The 23,914-nt window shown below is 39.5% G+C and overlaps 1 protein-coding gene across 5 annotated transcripts in view; it reads left to right on the forward strand.

Annotated features, from left to right (window-relative positions):
- RALGPS1 (Ral GEF with PH domain and SH3 binding motif 1) overlaps positions 1–23,914 on the forward strand; it is a 98,022-nt gene that overhangs the window by 68,407 nt on the left and 5,701 nt on the right. For 3 of the 5 annotated variants that reach the window (XM_086475784.1, XM_086475783.1, XM_086475787.1), the window contains exons 10-13: positions 7,024–7,091; positions 21,226–21,352; positions 22,223–22,371; positions 23,689–23,738. In XM_086475784.1, coding sequence (XP_086331910.1) covers positions 7,024–7,091; positions 21,226–21,352; positions 22,223–22,371; positions 23,689–23,738 — 394 coding nt within the window. Of the gene's footprint in view, positions 1–7,023; positions 7,092–21,225; positions 21,353–22,222; positions 22,372–22,999; positions 23,003–23,688; positions 23,739–23,914 lie in introns of all 5 variants that reach the window. The other 2 variants (XM_086475786.1, XM_086475785.1) reach the window with 2 other exon arrangements.

The following is a 23,914-nucleotide window of genomic DNA, read 5'->3' on the forward strand; positions in this document are numbered from 1 at the left end:
AAGGTGTCACCATAATAGAGACAAAAAGCCACATGTTTGATCATAGCATGAGACTTTTCTCTTCAATCGTGAACATAACTGCAGTTGGTGATAATTCCAGCTGCCAAAGCTATTCCACTTAACTCTGGTTCAGGCTGCTGTGCATACAGTACTATCCTTCAGCCAAATGTGTCAATATGAATTCTTGTGATAAATGTGCATGGAACTTTGCTTTTCCTGAGAGAATAATTCTAAAAGTAAAACCATTCAGACAAGGTATTCTTTTGGAACTTCTCCGTGTATTATCAGGACATACAACAAATAGAGAGAAAATGTCCCAGATTTGTCCCCTTGCTTAGGGTAAGCTTCAGCAAAAGAAGCTGAACCAGCATCGGGTAGTTCACTGCAAAAGATCATACATGGCTATGGTTTGATAGATTTGTGCTTTTGTGTCTGGTTGATCACAGACACTAAGAATAGTGATGTTTCTGTAGGAAAAGTATTTGGAAAAAAAGAACGTGTTTGTATGATGTTTTCGTAGCAAATTTTTTTTTCTTCATGGAACTAGAATTCCTGCCAGAGTACTGATGATAGAATGCATATGTTCTCCCTTTTCTCAGTCTCGTGACATTGTCTATGTTTCACAAATAGACATCCATTGTGCAACAGATGTACATTGAATGTTAGTGTTGTGCACAGCCTTTTGAAAAGGTCAGGCAGTCCAAGACTTGTGTTAAGGGTAGTCTGAGATTTAAATCTCAGCATTAAAATTTAACAAGTGGTCATTATTTGCTATTTTCCCACATACTTCCATGCTTCATTTAAGTCGTGAACATACAGTAAAATTAAACTGAGTAGCAACTGGTGAAGGTGAAAAATTGTGGTTAGTGTAGGCTTTGCAGTTCCTGGTTTGGATTCAAGAAACTGGTCATGTTGCTTAATTTGATTTTTAGGTGGAGTTTCCTGATGATAGGTCAATATTAACATTATATATAAAATAGCTTTCATGAACTGTAGTATCTTAGGGAAAATAGATTATAAACAAGTGGTTTCTGTAAGTACATGATACTGTAAAATATTTGGAAAAACTACAAGTCATGCATAATTCCAGTTTAAATTTGAAAATTATTTTAACTTCAGCAGCAGCCTTGCTAATAATGCTGGAAGGTATTTGATATATCTTAAAGATCATTTAGTACTTTTGTTTTAGTTATTTGTGAGAATATTTCAATGAAATTTAGCAGTTTTCTTTCTAGGCTCCGCTATGGCAAGGTAAAACTGAATTCACAAGAGGTATTAAAAAGAGGGAAAGATTTGATTCTTAGCATAGTAAAGTTGCTGCAGTTTATATACATTGAAGAACTTTGACCTTTTTCTACCATGTTTATTTCATCAGAATAAAGCTTTAAATTAAAGTCTGTATTCATCAAAACGCATCAACAGCTACCCTTAAAGAGAACTCTCATTCCTCTTCCATTTTTGTATTTGATAATAAATTTTTGGATTTTGTTTTGAATATTTGATTTCACATTTTCCTCTCAGTTTTTCCTAATGGTTCTTCAGTTTCATAGCATTTTCTGGTCCCACGCCAGAAGAAACCATAAGCCTTAAAAAGGCAGAGAGTAGTAAGTTTTCGTAGTGGGAAAGAATCTCCTCTCTCTTTGTCTTTGCAGTGACTGCTCTTCTGGAGCCAGGGACAGCATTACTGTACTCTGAAGAGATATACGCTTGACCTTTGGCAGGGCAAACAGAACCATCTCGGTACCAGGCTGTCTGGGAGAGAAGCTTAGATAGTTGCCCTAAAATGTATTGGCAGGATCCCAACACATTTCGCCAAATGAGAACCTCAGTTACACTGAAAAGGAAAATTTGGCAGCCACTTTATATAAACAAAGCTTTTCTTTACAATTTTTTGTGCCAGTCCAATTGCTTGCTTTAGGTTTGTGCTTGTCAGCAAGTAGGAACACTGAAGAAAACCCCTGACAATGATGTCATATCCTAAAAATAATAGATCTTTCTTGCTCAGCCCATATACTGATCTCTGTAGAAGCTGAAAAATGATAACATTTGCTAGTTACAAGACAAAGGGGGGGAAAATAGGTCCTAAAGCATCAGGATTCCTTCCAGTTATACCCAAAATATATTGCTAATCATTGTTATCTCAGGGCATCACTGGCAACCAGTGGGTTCAGAGATTCCATGATGCAGCTGATGGAGGACCTTCTTCCTTCTCCAGGAGTGTAAGAGGTGGTCTGAGGAGAGTGCTCGGCCCCAGGGATGCAGTTTTTCCCTGAGCTAGACAGTGCTATCCAAGCATTGTGGCATCATGCCACATCCTTTCCTAACCTGCCGTGCCTGGCAGCGGTTCCAAAACAATTTTTCTGGCTGACCTCTTGGTATCATTAGGTCAGGTCTGATTTTCTCCACAGTTGTTCTTTGAGTAAAACCAGTTTGAAGACTGTTATTTGTATTACAGTGTTACCTGGACAGGACAGTCAGGAATCCCATTCTGTAGGCAGCTCTCTACACATACAGTTCAGTTCTTCAGAGCATATTAGGCAAGGCACTGATATTCCAATACACTAGTAAGATGATTTATAGAAAAATCAGTTCAAATTTAGATTCAGATAGGCAGGATGCTATGGGAAAGCAGCCAAAAGAAATCAGTAGGCAATTATAACATTATACTGACTCCTAACAATGGTGGCACTATACAAGTGCCAGCTGCCCCATATTGTTTTTAGTCTTAAAGTAACAGGAATTGTAAGGCAGGTGCTTAACATATTAGTACTTACAACAGTGAACCTTGGCCACAGTCCATCTTAAATAGGCCTCCCAGGCAGCTATATTCCCACTGGACCTTTTCCACCAAGAATTGTTGTCAAAGGCAGGAGTAGGAGGAAACCTTCACCATTAGTCTGAGATTTCTAGTGATCCAGTGGCCATACGGATCAATAGCTATAGTTGTGACTTGGCTGCGTATTCCAGAGGATGTTCTCAGGGACAGTGAAGCTTCCAGAAACTGTTTGACCTACTGTTTCAGCGCTACACAGGCAACCCAAAATGTTCCAGATATGTCAGACCCATTTTGCTTCAAACACAAATGGTGGTCAGAAATGCCCTGAGTGACAGCTTTGAGGAATGCACTTCTTTATTGAATCTTAGGTCTTCCTTGTCTCAAGAAAGATGAATAAGTTTTGTTCAGCCTCTTCATGGAGCAGCTAAATTTCTTGTTCATGTAAGTCTATTCTCTGTCTTCATTCACTTGCTTAATATTAGGAAAATTGAGCAAAAGTAGCTTTACTGTCTTAGCAGTAGTTTCTTCCTGTACTGGAGACCATACTCCCATGAAACAGGACTATGTTCAAGACATATGTTTCTGCATTGTGTTAGTTCCTCTTTTCCTGATTATTGGGAAGGTTACTCTTAAATGAGCTCTATGGCGGCACTCAGTAGCAGAGGGTTATTTAAGACTAGGCTGGGATAGAGGTCCAGCTTACTTTACACAGCATACCAGCCCTAACACATTCCAGAAAATATTTCAAGTATCAGGCATTAAAAAAAAAGGAATTTTTTATGTCATCTTTTTACTATCCAAGAACAAAGCCTTCACATACTCTCTCTATGCCTTGTTCTTTAAAAGCTTTGTCTTAATTCGCAAAGGTAAATTGGAGGTTTGTTGATTCAGTAAAGCTCTGTGCTGATTTTTTGCCTAGAGATTTTACTTTTAGTTTTTGTTTCACCTGAGATTGTTAATACTAACTCCTCAGTTTTGGAATTTCAGTTTCTCATGAGCAATTTCTGAGGCTGATATCTAGGATTTATCCTGGCATGTCTCTTAGGTGAACTCTTGCATATGGTAGTGGTATGTGTAATTTTGGAATCCTGAAATTCCATATGTCAGCGCTTAGACCTCGTACTAAGACTAGGCTTCCTCACCATGATAAAGCAAAGATTTTGTTTTTGAAAAGAATTCCTGGGAAAAAAAAATTTCTAACAGTGCTGTGATATCGGATGAATATAGTGACTTATAAGATTAATTTTTGATCATATACAGGCACAAACACAAAAAAGGGGGTGTTTTTATGGGTTATGAGTGGTTTGTTAGGCATGCTGGAACAAAGGTAGTTTTTTACTTGTGGTAATACTAGTGAATAACATTGGGGACAGTGAACCGTGAGAGTAGAATCTGGTATGTGATGGATATGAACGGTGAATGTTGGTTATAAGCACATCAGGTGCAAAGTCTGGACAGACCTATTGAATCTATACAGACCTATAGTATCACAGTGAGCCTTGGAGGAGCCAAAGACAGTGACTCTGTGAGTGCTATTTGGGAGACGTTGCTCATGCTGCTGGCTTAACTATACACACATGTAGCAAGGTGAGAGCAGATGAGCATGTGTGCACATGCGTGTAACTTGTGCTTCTCAGTGGAAAATGCAGTGTCAGAGGAATTGCAAAAATGAATTTGCATGGTGACAAACAAGCCAAGACTGGTCGAAACTGTACTGACAATCAATATCTCTTCTTTGAAATAAAAATGGTTTTGATTGTTTCCAGCCTTCTGAGGGAGTGAGGAAAGAGGAGAGAAGGTGGTCCAGGAATGACATCTCATTGTCAGAATGTATTCCCTTTTCTCACATTTTATTTTAAGTATTTTGTTAAACGTGTCAGCATGAGTATTTTGTATTTACAAAATTTAGGCTATATTTGTTTGTTGTTCCTTTAATACATCCTGTATTTTCCTAAGTTGAATAGCTAAATTGCATTTTTGTTATTTTTGAAAACATTGCAAAATTCTGGCATTGTTGACATCAGTGACCAAACTGTCAGAGACTTAGCAAGGACTACGATTTCCGAGTGTACTTTAACATAATCAAACAGATAAACAACATTATCTAACTTTATATTTTCTAGAGAGATGACTAATGGAGGGTGATGTAATCTCATTTTATAGCTCTGAAGACTCACTTGTTGCTCTGTCAGTGAACTTTTAAGTGCAGCGCACACCACAGCTTCCTAGATCCCGTCATTGTAAAAGGGAGAAGCTATTTGCTTACATGGACTGAATTGCAGTCGTGTCTTTTTGCAATGGGCTTATTAGACAAGTGGTTGCACAGTGACCAAATAAATTGCGGCTGTTGCCACAGGGGAGCTAATAACACTGAGTAATTTATTTGATAACAGGATAAGGAAAGAGCATCAGAGATGAGTTTCTCAAAGCTGGCAGAAACTAAACCATGCAGTTATCACCTGTGGGGAAGGAGAGGTAACAGCTCCCTTGTACAGGCAGAAATAGAAGAAAGAAATTGGCAACTGTGGAACAGTGACGGGTTAGCAGGAGAAGGGTTTTCTGCTTCTGTTTGGAGAACAACTGTTATGTGAAACACATTGAAATGAGTGTTCTTTTTTGCATAAGGACTTTGGTTCATCAAATATGAGCTAACCCAGTATAATGAGCTTAATACCCAAATTTCTCAATATCTGTAAATAGCACAGTTTTGCAGGAGATTCTTAAAACCAAATTTTTTTTTAAAAAAAAGCTTTCTGTGCAAAAGTCAAGCTCACAGCAGGAGAGCAATAAAACTCTAATATAGCAAGGAACAGATCAGCCTTAAAAATGAAGAAAGAAGTAACCACTGCACAAAGGATGCAACTGGAATACTTCTACAGGCATGGAAGGTGTATTCATACAGTACGGCCCTATTTATAGGGCAAGACTTCATGAGGCTTTTTTTGCCATTTTTCTATGCTGAAAGGAATTGCCATATGATTAACATTTGAGTTGTGCACCGAGTTATATTATTGTACCTGTATCATTGTTGGCTTCTAGGAGAGGCATGTTGCTGCTTCCTGGTCATGGAAATCATGTTGACAGGAAGAAAAGATAGTCTGGAAAGGTGTGATTCATCACCTACTTGAAATATATTGGATAGTTAAAAGAATCTTGTACTAGCAGAAGAATAGAAATTCTAAAACATGAAAAGGGACCATAGGTTTGTTAACTAACTTCACCCTAAAACATAGTTGACAATGTGCAGAATGGGCTGGAAAGTATTCCCCATAAAACTCGGTGTACATGAAAGACAAGGTAGTAAGGAAAGCAATAGTTAAGCCATACGTTATATTTTGAAATGCTGTCATAGGTTCTCGCCCTCCCCTTCCCCCCCGCCCCTTTGCGTGTTTTTATCTAAAGTTAAAGACTTTCACTGGTGTTTGTATACTGCAGTCTGTAGCTTGAAACCTTCACAATGTTTTTGTGTGTTTAATGCCATGCAATGACAGCAGTTATTTCCATTGGGTTTATGCCTATTCCATTAAAATTTACTTAACATTGTAGTCCTCCATACTTTTTTGTCAAACTGGCACAGAATAAAGGACCCGTGAATGTCAAGTTAAGAGTGCGTAAACTTGAGAGGTGGCAGAGGTCATATGCACTGGAAGATGAAGACGTGTTAGAGTGCTGAAATAAGGCAACAGTGAGTGCATCATAAAACACATGGAGTGAGGCAGAAGGACGTATAATATTATAACTTTCTTCTAATTATCTTCTTTTACTATTAAGTATTGGTCACTTTACCCACTTACGCTCCCTTTCTATAAGTTATAGTAACCGGTATTTCTAAATAACTATTTCTGAGTGCACATTTCCACACGGTAACAGAATAAATTCACTTTTCATGGACAGAGGAAATAAAATGTTTGCTATTAAGTTAGTATCTAAATTTACTAACTTTTGGAGGTTTTTTTTTCAGGTGAAAGACTATATGAACTTACGTTTTTACACCGATAGGGAGTATAAAATATCAATTTCCAATTCTGTTTTTGTATACTTCCCTCACAGTTTCTTTCTTGAATCTAACAGGTAGTGACTTGCTTTGAAAAATTTATTGTTTTGTTACATAAGAAAATAAATAACTGTACTTTCCAACAAAGTAAAATTCCTGCTTACTGCTGCCAAAATAATTGCCTTCTTCAGTTTCTTTCAACTTTTATTGAGGAATTTTTTTTTTTAATTTATCTAAAAACTTGTTTTTCCAGATTATCATTAAGAATTGAGCCAGGTAACAGCTCTCCTCGACTGGTTTCCTCCAAAGAAGATCTTGCAGGTATAAAACTTCATTTGAAAATTTGAGTAAGAAAATAATTTTAATTACAGAAATCCTCCGCTGAAGTAAATAGGAAAACGCATTTTATATCAGAGAGGTTTTGGAGGAATTAATCCATTTCAAATATGGGCTTTTGTTGCAATTGCAGAATCCTCTTGTAAGGGTTGTCAGAGAATTGATCCCTTTACATGTGTATGCCAGTTTCAGAACATACTTGATCCAGAACACCACTCCTCTGATAGTTGTAAAAGATCTGATTTTTATTGCAAATTTCTACGTACCAGACTGTACTTGGGTTAGCACTGTCCTTTGTCTTAAATAGTTTTCTTCCTTTATGATACTTAACCCTCAGAGGTTCTTACAGTAACAAATTATATCCCACATATCAAGATTGATTTCACACATACTAGCATTCATTTGACTAGGCAAAACAAATCCAGTGATCTTAAATGAATGAAAACAATTTGATTTCAGAAGTAAGAGTTAATTTGCAGAGATTGTAGAGGAGGGATGTACTGTTATTTGCCTTTCTGGAGAACAGGTTTACTGGATGGCAGAGGAGTGTTTTTAAGATGATTTATTAGTTGGTTTCACATTTTTAATAGGTAGCATAAAACCAGTTGGACTTTCCTCTGCTGAGATTAAAAACCCAGCTACAGCACAGTAGGTCTAAAATTAATCCCTGGAATTGACCAGTGCAAATTGCCAAGGTTGTCGGTGTCGATACCAAGTCTCCCACTAACCTTGATACCGTACCAGAGGGACCATTATTCCCAGTAGCATTGCTGTGAGCTTCTCTGTCTAGAAGCCAGACCCAGTAATTCAGAGGTATTACCAGTAGCATGAGTCATCTGTAAAGGTTGCTGATTATATATAAACAATTGCAGTTTGAGGGATAACACAGGGTGTTTGTTAGCACTGGAACAGAAATTAGATTGTGTGATTTTTTTTTACGTTTGCATTTTCATTATTATTTAATAAGCTCTTCCAGTACAAACGAATCAATGCAGTGAATAACACAGGAAATTCTCCTTTCAGGTTTCTGCGTGAACTAACACATAAATTTGAGACTATTTCATTGTGTAAAGCAGGAGGACAAAAGATTTGTAATAGCTTTTAGCAACATCTAAAAAACTACAGTACCATCTCTAAGTTGACCAAAACAAATCTGCTGTACCAACACAGTTTATTTCTATGAATAAACAAACATCAGACTGTGAATTGTAGTTGCTACTGTAGGAGCCATTATCTCAAAAGCTGTTCTGTTTTAATCTCTTAAACCTGAATGGCCAGTTTTCTGTCTCATTGTGTTAAACCATGTGTGAATCTAAAAAAAACAACGGGTCCAGACCACATCCAACAAGCAGTTTAATTTGGCGTTCAAAATCATAGAATCACAGAATGGTTTGGGTTGGAAGGGACCTTAAAGATCATCTCGTTCCAACCCCTCTGCCATGGGCAGGGACACCTCCCATTAGACCAGGCTGCTCAAAGCCCCATCCACTCTGGCCTGAGAAGAAAATGTCTTTTCATCTCACCAAATGAGAGACACACAAAGTGAATGAAAGAGAGAATGAAAAAAGAAGGTGGTAAATCCAAAAGGAGAAAAATAAATACGGGTGTTTTTCCTCCACCTCCCAGCTCTTCGTGTTGGCTGCTGTGAAACGCTTTCTAAGTGTCAAATGGCCAGTCATTTATAGGGAACCCCTCGTTTGTCTCAGGATCATGAATGCTGTTCCCACAGTCAGGTAAACATCTGACCTGGTCTTCAGACCATACAGTTCTAAGGAAAAAGGAGTAAAATCTATAGAAGTAATAATTTGGAAGAAAACATTTCTTCAGGAAGGCACTCTCCTCAGTGCTCAGTATTACTAATTGCTGTGTGAAATATAAGGAAATAGTTCACAGGAGGAAGTTGGTTTTTTTTTTTTAACTATGTAAGTTGAAAAGGAGTTCTTATTAACACTTTCTTTGTACAGACATGTCTGTTGGGTCTGCCTGGGATGGACTTAACTTTTCCCATACCAACCCTCATAGTGCTGTGCTTTGTATTTGTAGCCGGAAAGGTGTGATAAGGCACCAGCGTTTTGGCTACAGCTGAGCAGTGCTGGCAGCATCAAGGCTGTCTCTCCAAACCCACTGCCGCAAAAAAGGCCAGTGGGCAAGAGGCTAGGAGGGGACATAGCCAGGACAGCTGACCCAAGCTGACCAAAGAGGTGCTCTGTTCCGTATGACATGCTCAGCAGTAAAAGCTAAGAGAAAGGGGGGGGGGGGGGGGCATTTGTTACAAAGGTATTTGTCTTGCAAAGCAACTGCTACGAGTGCTGAGGCTCTTCTTCCCAGGCAGAGGCTGGACATTGCCCGCTGATGGGAAGTAGAGGATAAATTCTTTTTTGTTTTCCTTTGCTTCCACACACAGCCTTTGCTTTTCTTTATTAAACTGCCTTTATCTCGACCCAAAAGGGGTTTTTTATCTTATTTTCTCCCCCTTCCCCCTGTCCTGTGGAGAAGGAGGAGCAATAGAGTGTATCTTACATATGTAAAGCAGACATACGATTGAACTTTGTTTTCTGGCTTTCCCTTTGTATTGTTCACATTTCAGTGCTTTACACTAGGGTTTTGATGTTAACATTCCATTAGGGTGACTGCGGAAGTTCTAACTTCGGTAGTAGCAGCATAGTATGTGATCATCACCAATACTCTGTAGTTCTTAATCGAGGGCTTAGACTTTATTAGACCCGTAATGAAAAGCAATTAAAAATACAGTTCCAAAGTTGGAAACAAGAACTTTGAACTCTCCTGAGCCAGGCAAGTAGTATGGCTTTATACTGTGGTGAGCTCAGCTGGAGTCCACAAATGTTGATTGGACAATGTTCAGTAGCACTTGCTCAACTGAATGTGTGATCGGATCGTATCTGACAGTATTAGGAAAGGGTGGACTTTTGCCTCTGAATCTGCAGTGCCCCTATATGCCCTGTAAGGTTGCTTTGTTCAAAGTGAGAATTAATATGATGACTAGAACCCAAGTCTTCAGTCATTCCTATTGCTCCATTCTTCTGTTAGTATTTGTTTCAAAAGCTTGACATGCTTGTGGACTGCTGTATTTCTTGCTCAGCTAGAGAGTTCTCACTTAACGGCCAGTTAGACAATGAATGCCACCAGCATTTTGTAATACCCACATGAATTTTTCAGTGACCTGCAACTATGCGGCTGCAAAAGTGCTACTGAAGGGAATCCAGTGTACTTTATTGAAAAAACAAATTAATTCATGGAGAAGGTAAGTTAAATAAGCTACCATGAATTCAAATTTAAATTTACCTAAGCATGAAAGCAATAATTTATTGTTTATCTCACACCATTAATAAATAGAAATATAGCCATGTGTTAGTCTTGAACGATTCCAAGCTAAAATACCTAATATCAGTAATGAGATATTTGACCATGGAGAATTAAAAGTAGCACATTCAAAGGTATGCGAGCCAACTTTATTTGGATTCAAGTTATAGTTTGATATTATTTCCACCCTAGCCATTGTGTGCCAGGAGTAAATCCTTTGCAGTCTGCAAGCTATAATGATATGAGATGATCTCAAAATAGTTTAGGCAGTAGTCTAATGTTCCAGTCAATAGTCCGAGGCATAGGAGTCTGAATACAGTGATTTTAAGGTAAAATAAAGGTTCTTGGCCCGTAAGAGCAGTCATCAGTTCAGTTCTAATAGTCAGGCAGTAAGCCTAGTTGAGTTCTGCATGTGACGTACTGCCTTCTTACAGGTTGCCATGTGTTTCCAAATATGGAGAAAAAGTTCAATATTGTGGTAATATTTCCAAAGTCTATAATGGACCTAAGTGCAGGGAATAGTGTATTCTTCATGTCCTAAAGTGTAATTACTTGTGTTAATGATGGAAATGAATTTTTCTTTCTTTCTACATGCTGGCACCATGACTTTACCTTCTGCTCAACTTCCGTTTTCTCTCTTTCAAAAGAAGATTAACAGTTTAACCAGGGACATTGTGGGTTTCTTTTTTCCCCTTAAAGTATCTTTATGAGTGTGAGGCTCAATAAAAACAGTTAAATCCTTCAGTATTTCTGTTTGCAAAGTACTGGAGAAAACCATGTGTCCATTTTCCACTTTGGTTGCCAACCGGTTTTCCAGTAAATTTGAACAGGAGGCAGCCGTCTGATTAAAGTGAACGTCTCACAACAAGCTATGTTTTGTATATTAGTGGCTAAGATGGTCTCATTTAATTACCAAATGCATATATAATTGTGAATAGTGCTTTCACAAGAAGATTTCATGTCTCCCGTAATTCTGTGGAGATTCTTCTATCTTGCGAGTAGCGTGTAAAAAGGAGCTTGAAACAGTTTAATTGTGTGCTCTCAGGAGCTGTGTGATTCACACAACTTCCTTGGCAGCAACTTAGGTCTGTTCATTGTGCCTTGCTATGGTTTGAGAGAGAGAGAGAGGGAGAGAGAGAGAGAAAGAGAGAGAGAGAGAGAGAGAGAGAGTAGCTGGAGAGCTTGTAGTATGCTAACTGTTCGCAGTTTCCAGTTGAATTAGCTGTAAAAGACATCTATGTTCCTGAAGTGTTGGCTAGGAGATGCCCAGCATTTATGGTACAGCTATTAGATAGAATGTTTTGGAAGATATAACTCGATAGATTTTCCCAGAACAAAAGAAAAGATTGAATGTCATACATGGTAAATAAGTTGGCCTTCTAAGCAACTGAAGTTCCTTAGAATTTGAACACCAATTATACCTTAGTAGAGAAAACCTTATGCATGTTCTTTACCATCTTAATGTTATTTTGAAAAGTTCAGGGCGCAGTGCTAATCAGAATACAGAAAATGGTTACCTGTTCTCTGAAATATACCATGTTTATCCTGTCTTGGAAAACAATATAAAAAGATAAAATAATGTTAAAATAATTACTATATCCAGAAAATTAGATCTAAAAGTAAGTGACTCAAAGACAGGTCTTCATGATTCTATGATTTTCAACAAACCCCTTCATTAAAGTTAGCATTTAGAAGTCCTTTTTAGGAAAAGCCAGGCTTCAGCTGTGGGCAGCCCTTATATTGGGGTTTTCTTTATGCAATAGTCAGGGATGGACCCTCACCCCCTCCTTTTTTTTCTTTTCTTTTTTCCAAGTAGGTCTTAGTATAATTCTTGAGATTAAGAAGACCGGAGGTTTTATGTTACTACCCTACCAGGAATCTGGAGTAATTAATCTGGAACAGGTGTATTCTCTTTTTTGTTACTGGGGTAAAATTCAGCACATTGTGCTGCATGTATTCAACTTTTAGAGTTGCTAAAGGACTTTTAATATTTGTTTTAATTAATTAGAAGCAGTAGATTTATCGTATTTAAAGTATGTGTTATGTAGGAGTTAAAAATGTAGAAGATGTAGAAACAGAAGAAAGAAAGACTGGGATGTTTGCACATTTGTAGCCCTCTGAAAATAGGTATACTACACTAGTGATGTCTCTACAGCAGTCCCAGCATTTGAGAATAAAAAAACCCCACAGCATTATTTTCCATGTAAACACTGAGTTTGACATTTAGTTTCGCCATTTGTTTTACTGGTTGCTTTGGTAACTAATAAATAGTTTGTGCTAAGTGCTTTAGCAGCCAGTCATTCTGTGGAAATGAGGATTGTCTAATCCTCCTGCAAGTGCTTGGTTATTGCTTCATGTGCATCATGTCTGCTTTTCTTGTGCTGTGCTTAAGGTAGAAATGGAAGACCTAAGTTTTCTTCACAAAAGTTTACAGACCATCCAGAAAACTTTGCTCTTTAGTTTCAAACTTACACTCGTTTCCAGTCCCTTCCTCTGTGATACTTTCCCTACAGATTTTTACAACTCATTTGAGTATTTTTGGAAGAAATTAATACCAGACAAATATGTGGGATTCACATGTTGTTATCAACCACTAAATCCAGCCAGAACTAGTGTGCTGTGTTTCTTTTTCTTAACAGACCAAAGCTTCACAAAAAAATGTAGAAGAATATTCTGTCAAAGCAAATACAGAGTTATCAGGGAGAGAATGATCATGCTCAGTTTTTTAACTTTATCACTTGCTATTACTTTCTGTGACTTCCTTACTATCAAGGCTCTTTAATGTCCTAGTTTACTGATGCGTATTTTAACTACCAGGCTATTGGTATGTTAAGAACATATAAAACAGCCAGAGAACAAGGGGCTTTTCTTCTCTGATTTTTGGTTGGGTTTTTTTGTCTCTTTTCTTCAGAGCAGTCACCTGAAATAATTCCTACAAAAGATTACTTTTTTTTTGATGGATTGGTTAAAATTGTTTTGTTAAACCCAAACTTCAGAGTTTCCCTGTAGCTACGGTCTCACGATCGGTGTGTCTTCACTGCCAATTTGGATGTTATCCAAGCTCATGTACTACCCTGCAGAACCAGCTGCAAGAAATTCAGCATTTTTGCTGAAGTGTTGGTCAGGGTTTTGCACATGCCACTGGTATAAGTAACACAAATGCTGACAGTGATTCCATAAAAGTAACGCCTAAAATGGAAAGTATCGCTTCTGTTCAGGAAGCATTTGAAGGAAATACTTGAAGTGTGCTTACTGTGCACTCAGAGGTATGTTAGAAAATACGGTTAGTTGCACTTGATCTTGATAGAGTGCCGCAGACGAAAGTGCCCCGGGTTTCTGGTACACTTGTCTGGTTTGCTGTTGTCCTTGCTAACTATATTAAACTTGTGATCTTGCCTGTACTGTAATTTCATCTTCCCGTACATTATTAACATATATCTACAGTCCTACTGTTGGAGATACTGGATTGAGTACTGCTGGGCAGACTCCTGTAGGGTCCATTTTGTACATTTTGACAGTTCATATATTACCGTCAACAAACTCCCCTCTGTGTCCATGACACTTAATTGGTCCCTTTCTGGCAATTACAGCAAAAAAAGTAAGCCAGAGTTGTATGGTCCAAGACGATTGAACTACTTCCTCACACATGCATGCAGGTTTTTCCTAACAGCAATGGAGACAGGGTGAACGGAGCTGTGCCTGCCTCAGTTGTACTTGCCCATTAAGGGACATTAGTATCCTAAGAGAACAACCCAGCATGATTCACTGCTATACGTAAATTTATGGGAAGAAAAAGCATAAGTTAATATGCTCGTGTGATTGAAAGTTCTCTTTTTCGTAATTGTTGTTATTGATAGACATTACAAAAGATTGATATACATGTCAGTGTTTATTCCCTCACTGCAAACTATGCTTTTGGAATTAACCTCTAAATTCATTAAATTTGGTAATGCAAATTTCATCATAAAGCAAAGACTATGTCAAAGGAGGACCACACTGTTTATATATTCCAAGCATTCTTGGTATCGATAGGTGATAGCATTTGTGAAAACATACCAAAAAAACCTGACCAGCTGGGCCAAATGATTCTTGTTACATATTTGCGAGATACATGTGCGACAATAAGGGCTATGAAGAAATATCTTATAATAAATTGCCTAATAAGTGAATTCTGGAGTCCTGTAAATATGAAATAGGTTCTAAAAAATAGAGCTTGGAAGTGAAGCGAAGCAAGAGAGTACCACATACACTTCATGTGTGTGTCTCTCGATCTCTCAATTTTTGTTTGCTTGTTTAAGGAATTTGGGATGGGGAGGTTACTTGCACAAAGCAAATCAGTTGAGTTTGTGGGAGGAAAGAAATGTCCACATCCTAACTTTTTTGGATTACTAAATGAAGAAGTTTGTTGTTAGACTTCTTAAAGCTGTTTTCTGATTATTTAGGAAAGCAAACCTGCACATTCCAGCTGAAAATCTACTAAAGGCTGTAATAAAGGAAGGATCATGGAGAAGTAGAAGGGAATCAAGAAAAAAGAACAAGCTGTAGCTAGATAAGTGGAAGACAGAAATTAAAGAACGTGAGAATGAATTGAAGGAAAATGCAAACAGATAGCAGGATGTTCTTTACACATATTGGAAGTAGAAGGCACTTGAGAAAATTGTGGTTCATCTGGACTGTCAGTGAAAGAAAAACACTTAGAGAAGGAAAGGACAGTGCAGTAAAGCCAGACAGTTTATTTGCAGCAATCTTAGTCATGATTTCTACTGAATGTTTCCCTAGACTGAACATATTCTTCTTAAATGCAAAAAATGAAAAGAGAATGAGGATTTGTGGAAGATTAAAAATAGAAGGTCTGGAGCGAAACATTGAATTAATCTTTTTCTTCCTATGATATTTCTAGAATTAGAAATTCTTGATTGCCAAAGTAGACAGACTAATAGTCTAGACCAGTTACTGTCCTTAGGGTAAAAAAAATAAAAGAAGCACTGCAGAATAAGGTTTCCAAATTACTTTTTATAAATGTATCTGTACCTCTTGCTGTTGCATAGAGTAGAGGTGGGGATTAGAATAGGACACTAATTACAGCACAGGGATCATGTGGCAGAAATACAAAATCCTGTTTATGTTCCCTTTACTCCAAGGGCATGGTATTAGAAATAGTTCATAGTCCTTTTGAAAAAAAGAGTACTTTCATTCAATAACCAAAATCATCTTCCTGACCTCTGCAGCAACAGGCCTTTGCATATTGTTTCCAAAGAGAGCAGGCAGACTTCAATTTGTCAAAACATACCTTGGGGCGGGGGGGCAGCAAGAGTGTTTGGGGGAGCAGGGAGAGGTGCAGCCAAAGACTCTGACTCTTAGTTTGCTGTTGTCTGACAAGCAACAAGCAGCCATAACATACGTGTCTCTTGCATGTTGTGTGCATTAATAGGCTTTAGTTGAATTGTAAAGCAATACTCTGAAAACTAAAACTATGCTTTTACAAGAGCCATCATTCTAGATTTAATTTTTTTGCGTCACTTGATTCTGTGCACAGAATTCTTAAGTTCTTTATTGTGTGTTTTGTAAGTAGGTCTTTCTATTTGAAAGTTTTAATTATCACCCACTGACTTTGGTTACAATGGCAACAGAACAGTAAAAATTTACAGCGAAGCTTTAACTAGAGAGACTGTGTCTTGGAATGTCTTTATTGAAGTTTTAGAAACAGAGCCAGTAAGTATCAGTTCTACTTCTTAGCTGTTCACCAAAAAATAGTAAATAGTTGAGAATCTTTTACCTTCCTGAAAAATCACTCGTGGTTTTCAGCATATAATATGCAACTCATTTTCAGTTTTCTGTTTGGATGCCTAGTATTGGCTTATTGATAGATTTTTAGTGGAGAAAAATTGTGAACTGTAACTCCTTCACCCTGTTGCTTTTTTTAAAAGCTCTGGAGACTGTAAATGTTCACATGTTCTACTGAAGAATTGCAAAAGTAACATTCATTTATAACATTTGAAGGATTATTCATGGAAAAATTATGCAAAGGAAAAAACAGTGAGATCCTTTGGGATATGTGTAAACTTTTCCAAATGTTCTTGCCACAGATCTCTGTACAGCACTCAGCTCACTCTGATGAAGTTGTCTCACGTTCCCTAACGCAAACAAATTTTTAATAATGTTTTAAGATTTTTATACATTTGTTTTGTGCATGTCAGCATAGTCTTGAAAATGATGCTGAGAAATAATGAAAGCCAAACTAACCCTTGTTCATGCCAGCTGACTGGAAAATCCTACTAAGAGTGCTTTGTCTCCCTGAAAGGCAAAATAACAGAATAGCAATCATGGTAACAGTATGCACTAGGAGTGGAGCCAGGAGAGTAAAGAGGAGAGTTAGCAGTAGCAGATGACTTCACTTATTGGAAAAAAAGGGGCAAAATAACTCAATCTCAAATGAATTTAAATATTGGAATTTTGTTATCAGCAGTATCAGGCATAGCTTCCCCAGCTAATTGCTCAGCAGTCTGGTATGTCCATAAACATCCCTTGGACGGTGCAGTTTTCATCAGTATCTCACCACTTACCCTCTTTGGCATCCTTCTTGGCACAGGCCCTCTTGTCTCTTACCCGTTTACAGAAATGAGGTCATCTCCCCTGCGCCCCATAACTCGTGCTGACACATTCTGCACCCCAGACTTCTTGCTGAACTGAGTGCACTCTGCAGCGCAGGTCCTGTTTAACGAGAACTCTGAACTTCACAGTTCTTCATAGACATCTGACAGCATAGCAGATGCAAAGACATTGTAGAGGTTTTCAAGCTCAGATTCTTTTTACCTTAGCACAGGGTTAACAGAGCCAAAGTGTATCTCTTTCCTTCTCTTGCCTTGGAGGTGAGGACAATGCAGAACTGCATAGAAAATGGCCACTCCAGACAGAGTAATACCAGCACAGCAGACATTTCTGACTTCATCTTATCCCACAAAGCATTCTGTTTTCTGTCATCAGGATCTTCACTAAAGACAACGAACTAGGAATTAAGAGTGAGTCCATTATCTCCTTTCATAGGACTGATGAAAGCAATTGTGTTTGCCATGTATAATAGCAAGGAAGCCAGGCTGGAACAGTTGGCTGAACTTGTAAGGGTCCTATACGTATTTCCACCTTTGTCACCCTTGACACCTGTCACTTTAGCCAGGCAGTACTTTAACCTGAACTGAAGTTTGACTCTATAATTTTAATCTCTTCTTTTCAGTCTGAGATAGGCAGTCCTTTCAGATACGTTACATCATTTGTTTCAGGTTTTTCTTTAACAAACTTTTTCTGTTCTGAAGCTGCCCAGGTAATAAAAGCTCTTGCTAAAATCAGGTTACAGTGATCAATCTTTAGATGCTTTTGTGTTGTGTTCATATTAGTGCAAATTTCACTCCATGCTTCCTAAATGGGGGTCTAATTTCCAGGGGAAAAGGGAGTGTGGAATGAAAACTCTCAAAGAACTATTTTTGTTGGTAGACATATCTCTTTTTTTTTTTTTTGTAGGTTTTGATAGTGATAACATTTGAACCTATAAATACTTTAAAATACCTGGAGTCAAATCCACCTGACTTTGATTTTGTAATGGTTTGATTGTGTCAGCACAAGACTCGTTACTTTGCTGTTCTTTCGCTAGAACAGCCTTACTGCTTTCAGCTCTGTGACTTTCCGTGGTGAGAAACTTAAACCTTTAAACTTATGTATTAGAAAACTTAACAGTTATTTTGACATGTGGCATACTGTCTGTGTGAAAAAGGACTGCACCATAGTGGTACTCATTTAGGGCTGTGCCTTGAGATGGCAACTCTTTCACAGGCTGTAGTTTCAACAGTTTGTTAAACATAATGCTTCAGTAGCTCTCAGTGAACTATAATGTCAACCACTTAAAAGAACTTAATGTAAATCAGGATTTAGAACTGCCACTAGAGAGAAAAAGCCGAATGACCCAACAGGAAGCAATAGAAAACTGAACCAATCCTGCAGCCAAATTAAGCGATAAGTAGTGACTTAATGCATTGCAAGGTGTGATGGTATCCTCAGAGCGGCCACATTAACACTGAGGTTTATGCTGAGTTTCAGAGTAAACGCTGATACGTGCTCATAATTCAGGAAAATTCTTTTTCAGCTGCCACTATCTTCATACTGGGTCTCAGTTCCAATATATTTTAAGCTTCTTAGCAGGTAGTAAACACCTCAGTAGTCCTAAGTATTTTACTGTTCACAAGTTGAAAAATATCTGATGGAAAGGCACTACAAACAAAGCATGTAGAGAGAACTCCTTTTTGTGAGCCTAGGTCATCAGAAGGGCTGGAGGTTTTCAAATAAAGGAACTTGTAACCATTTCTGAAACTTCTGAATGCATTTGGTTTGTCTGTGCATAAATTTTAAGAATTCGTGATGAAAACTTGTGGTAAAGGACTTTAGTGAAATATATGTTCTTGCTAGTAATGCAACAGACAAGATTTTCAGACCTAATGGTGAAATATGAATTCAAACAGTTTTTACACTAAACTAGTCGCCACCTAATTGTGGTTGGATTCATACTTTTTACATTCTAACTTGTGCTTAACCTTCACGGCAGAAGAGGAAGATGAACCCTATTGTCTGTAGGGAAAAAGCTTGCAATGTCATCTTACAGCCAAAATGCAACACCATTTTAATTGAAAATGCAGCAGAACGTTGCACCTAGCCCTATTCCGACGTCCCAGGTGTATGGTTCTGGTTGAATCTCTGGATCAAGTAATGATTAAAAGGGCGTTTTTTTAAAAAACTGCATGTGGCCTTTAAGCATAAGGCCTTCTCTGAAGCCCCATATGCCAGTGACTCATGCTACTGTTGTCATGCTTCACAGTTTTCCATTCTGTGATGGTAGCAAAGACAGGCAGGCAAAAATGCTGTCCTATGTAAAATGGTATATAGAAATAAGGTAGAAAACAGGATTACAAACTGTTTTCTCTCTTTGTTCTCCCACTAAATTGGTGATCTGGTGAATGATATTGCTGAAGGTTCCTCTAATGAGCTCATTTCCCTCTCTCTGTGTCGCTAGAAGCAGTTTTCTCTTTCTGCTTGTCTTGGGGATCCTTTCATTGCTAATTAAGTAGCACAGTGAACGGTTTGCTCAAATGTGCAGAACACCGGGTGGATGAGATTTTCCCCCTTGCTGCTAGAGAAAAACCTTTGCAATTCCTCATAGTAATGACCCAGTTGATAGTGAAAATCCTGCATCTAGGCTATGGGGAAATAAAAATACAAGTAACTTGGAATTAATTCCTGTATTTCATACAACTTGATATAAGTCTATATAGCAGAGTGGGTATGGACAGTAAAGCATCTTGCATCTGTTTGTGTTATTTTTTGCCTCTTACTAGGACGGAATCATTACTGGTTCTCCTGTTTCTTCTTGTGTCTCATGAATCCTCAGTTCAAGGCAGAAGAGATTTATGAATAACTTCTGTGCTTGAGGAGAGGTGGAAAGATGGCCTATATAACAGATAGAATCACAGAATATCTCAAGTTGGAAGGGACCCATAAGGATCATCTAGTCCAACTCCCTACTCCTTGCAAGACTACCTAAAACTAATTACTAAGAGCGCTGTCCAGACACTCTTTGTACTCTGACAGGCTTAGTGCCATGGGGCACATTCCCTGGGGAACCTGTTCCAGTGACCAACCACCCTCTCAGAACCATTTCTGTTAAAAGTGTGCCTTCACATCCTGTTGTCAAACTGTGCCCTGGAATGGTGGGGTTTTGTTTGGAGTCTTTTTTCCACTAATTTGAAGCCAGACACTTTTGTAAGGGTTCTCATGATAATTGTGTGTGGTTCTTCACGTCACAGTTTCTGTCTCTGTCGACCTCTTAACGAGTGGTTTTCGGTTAGAGGCCAGAAGCTGACTAAGCTAAGGTCGCTGGAGCCTCCAAGAAGTGGTTCCTGTCGTGTAGGAGGAGGTCTGTTTCACTGCTACCTGAGCTGTACCAAGTCTGGAGATAGATATGGGGCAAACAGCCACTTTCATGACCTCTATTCCCACTTCTGTCACAAGCACCAATGCCACAACTAAATGTTTAAAAGTGAAGTCTCAGCTGTTCACTCTGAAGCCAAGAATAGCTTTGCATTCACTGAGGATGATGATTGGCCATGTTGTTCTCCACTGTTTTGCAAAGTTCACTGCCAGCCTTTGGTGAACAGCATCAAGGAACTGGAACAAGAATGGCTTGTCCATGTTTTCCATGAGGCCTTACAAAATCTGTAAAATGAGAGGAAGAATAATTGCAGTGAGCCATCTCTCGAGCTCATAGATGATTGAGAAGTAATGCATCTGTTTGGCCATTAGACACATGAAAAGCCCCTGCTTTCTCTTACTTGCTCAAGCTGTGAGTCAGTATGAGCAAATTGTTTACAGTTTATTCACAACATGGAGTTGTGAACAAAATTCAAAACATGTGTGAGCATTCCTGCTCACACCCAAAGTACAGACTGACTTTATGGCTCTGCATATTACACTTTGGCACATCCAGCCATTGTAAGGGTGCCAAGACTTTTTGCAGGAGTTCATTGTTAAAAGTATGTGCAAAGCTCTTTTAAAAATTGCTTCCAGACGATTCAAGAATATAGAGGTGAATTCTTAACAGAATTGGATGGTGTAACCCTAATGCGTAAGAAACAATTCTTCAGAGATATCGCCTTTTGGTTATCTGTAACAATTAATCTTAATCAGTGGCTAAACACACCATCCCATGAAATTTCTGGGGTTTGCATCAGTTGAATGTTAAATGGTCTCTGTCTTTTAGGTCCATCTGACGTGTCAGCAATTGTGAAATTCAGCAGGAGACCCACATGTCCTGATGCCTCAGTAGCAGCAAGTCTACCTACACCTCCTGTACCAAGGCACAGGAAGAGTCACAGCCTGGGAAACAAGTGGGTACTCTGGGCTCTCACGCCCAGGCGATTTCGTGCATCGCAAAGGTTTAAGATAGCAGCAGAACACTCTGGTATTTGTCCCTTGCACTTCTTGTGTTGCAAGAGTGCTTTAGGTTTTACTGTATATTCTCTAGGTTTTCTCTTGACTCTTTGTCATTTTTGCTTTACTCTATCCTCTGCTGGTGCCAGACTTTGGCAGCACTCCAAAGCTGGGTATCTGCTTTGCTCTGTGGATTCCTGGTGTGCACAGCTGATTTAAATTTTTTTCTTTTGTTTTTTGAACATCTTGCTGATACATTTAAGGAAACTCACTAGCTACTTGGCACACCTGATCATTCAGGAAAGTTTTGACCTTTTGTGCTGTTTTGCCTGGGTAATATAGATTAGAAACATTTTTCTCCACCATTTACCCAGCTGAGCGAGAGCCCCTGCTCTCCAGGTAAGTTTTCAGCATCCACCAAATTTCACAGTTAGGGAAAGAGGAGTTCGCGTGACTTGTCCGAGGTCATAGAGTGTTGATGCGTTATTTCAGCTGAGTGGAGGGCCGCTGAGCCGCGGCTTAGCTGGGGTCTGCGTTTTCTGTTTCTACTTTTGCCTGCACCCGAGGCATTCAGGTTTTGTATGAGAGGAGTCAAAAAACGTAGAACTTCTATCTGCAGAAATGTAATAACTGTTACTTGCAAAGACCACTAAAACCTGAACCTGCTTTGGTAGCGAGGGAGCATGCGCGGAGCAGCGGGGAGGCGCGGGCCGCGCTGCCGAGCTGCGTGCCGGGCCGCTGCGGGGCAGAGCCCGAGCGCAACGCCGGGGGCCGGGGGCTGCTGCCAGGTGACGTAAGGGCGCTTCCCTGTTCTCTCTCCGCCCCAGCATGATGTGCCAGCTCGGCGTGGTGGAGAGCAAAAGCGCCACCTTCCCGACGGAGAGGCCGCGCCATCTGCTGGACGACAGCGTGCTGGAGCCGCACAGCCCGGCGCGCGGCCCCGCGCTCGGCGCGCTCCGCGACGGCCGCTCCGCGGGTAGGGCCCGTCCCTCCGCCCCGGGCTGGCGCGTGCTGCGGGCGGGAGCGGGGCGGGAGCGCGGCGGGAGCGCTGGGCTCTGCTCGGCGCGGCCGAGGCGCCCGAGGGAAGAGTGTGCGTGTGTGCGCGTGAGTGCGTGTGTGTGAGAGAGTGTGTGAAAGTGTGTGTGTGAGTGTGTGCATGTGCCTGTGCATGTGTGTGTGTGAAAGTGTGTGCGGGGCGGTGTGCATGTGTGTGTGAGAGTGAGTGTGTGTGAAAGTGTGTGTGTGTGTGTGCTCGGAGGAGCGCTCGGAGTGGGCGAGCTGGCCGGCTTTCACTGCAGAAGGAGGTGGTGCTGAACAGCGGAGGTGTATTTTGGAAGCTGCCTTTTCACCAAAAATCCTTAAACTTTAATGGTTTGTTCTGGGATATGGGAGAGTCGTTCAGCTGTGCACCCTGAGACTTCACAGAAATGTGGCATGAACTTGTGAAAGAGAGTGATGACAGTTACGCTATGGTGGTACAATTAATAAAATAATCGTGATAATAAAAACAGTGATCAGGAATCTGTGTTCTGAGCAAAAGAAAGGCACCTCCGAAGTGACCCGCACCATTTCTAGACTAGGAAATAGGCTGAGAAGAAAGACAGCAGGTTACTTGACCAAGAGGAGTTGGACAGTGAGATGATCTCTGAACTTCTGAAGAGGCAGGCACAGCTCACCCTCTTACACTGAGCGTTAGAAGATCAGTCCTGAGCAAATGAAAACTGTGGGCTGAATAGCTGTGCCGGAGAAGGCAGGACAAGTCAGTCATGGGCGTGGAGGTGAGATAGGGACTGTCATTATGAAACCTGTCACACCGATTTGTTACGGCTCCTAGCAGCAGCACACAGCTGGCATATCCTCTGCTACAGGTGGGCTTGCTTCTTGAAAACAAACAATGATACCATGTCTAACTACATTAATCAACTTACACAGATGTTGTGGTAGAAATAATTGTCTTGCAAAATAACTGGATCTTGTGTTCCTTAAGCGCTCAGCTTTTGAAGGAAAAGCAGCATAATGAAAACTAAAGTACCATATAGATGTATGGCATTTAAACACAGCAGTGATAATGACTTCATTCATCAATGAGAGATTATAAATGGGAAGGCTCATGTAAGTCTCTTCCAATTTTAGATTTTACCATGAACTCTAAAAACTTCAACTTTGAAATGTGATTTGAGTAAGCAATATCCACGGTGCAGTATAAAGATGGTTCTGGTGATCCACATACACTGGCTTTGTATTTTCCCTTGGGTGGTTTTCTTACTCCTTCTCTGTACTACTCTCTTTCTAGATAGCAGTGAAAGCTCAGAATTTAGTGAGGAGCTGCCATCAGGGCTTGAAAGATGATTTAGTCTTTGCATACACTCGCTGAGCACTCTACAGACTTAGCTTAGAAATTCAGGAATGATCCCTAACATAGGTAAGCCCTAAATCAATAGTTGTTTTTATCAAATTACTGATCAGCAGTTAGGAAAAAACAGCAAACTTATTTTAAAATAAAGCACTGTAAAGTTACG

Source organism: Leptosomus discolor, chromosome 19, assembly GCF_034619465.1.
Source record: "Leptosomus discolor isolate bLepDis1 chromosome 19, bLepDis1.hap2, whole genome shotgun sequence".
NCBI classification, from domain to species: domain Eukaryota; kingdom Metazoa; phylum Chordata; class Aves; order Leptosomiformes; family Leptosomidae; genus Leptosomus; species Leptosomus discolor.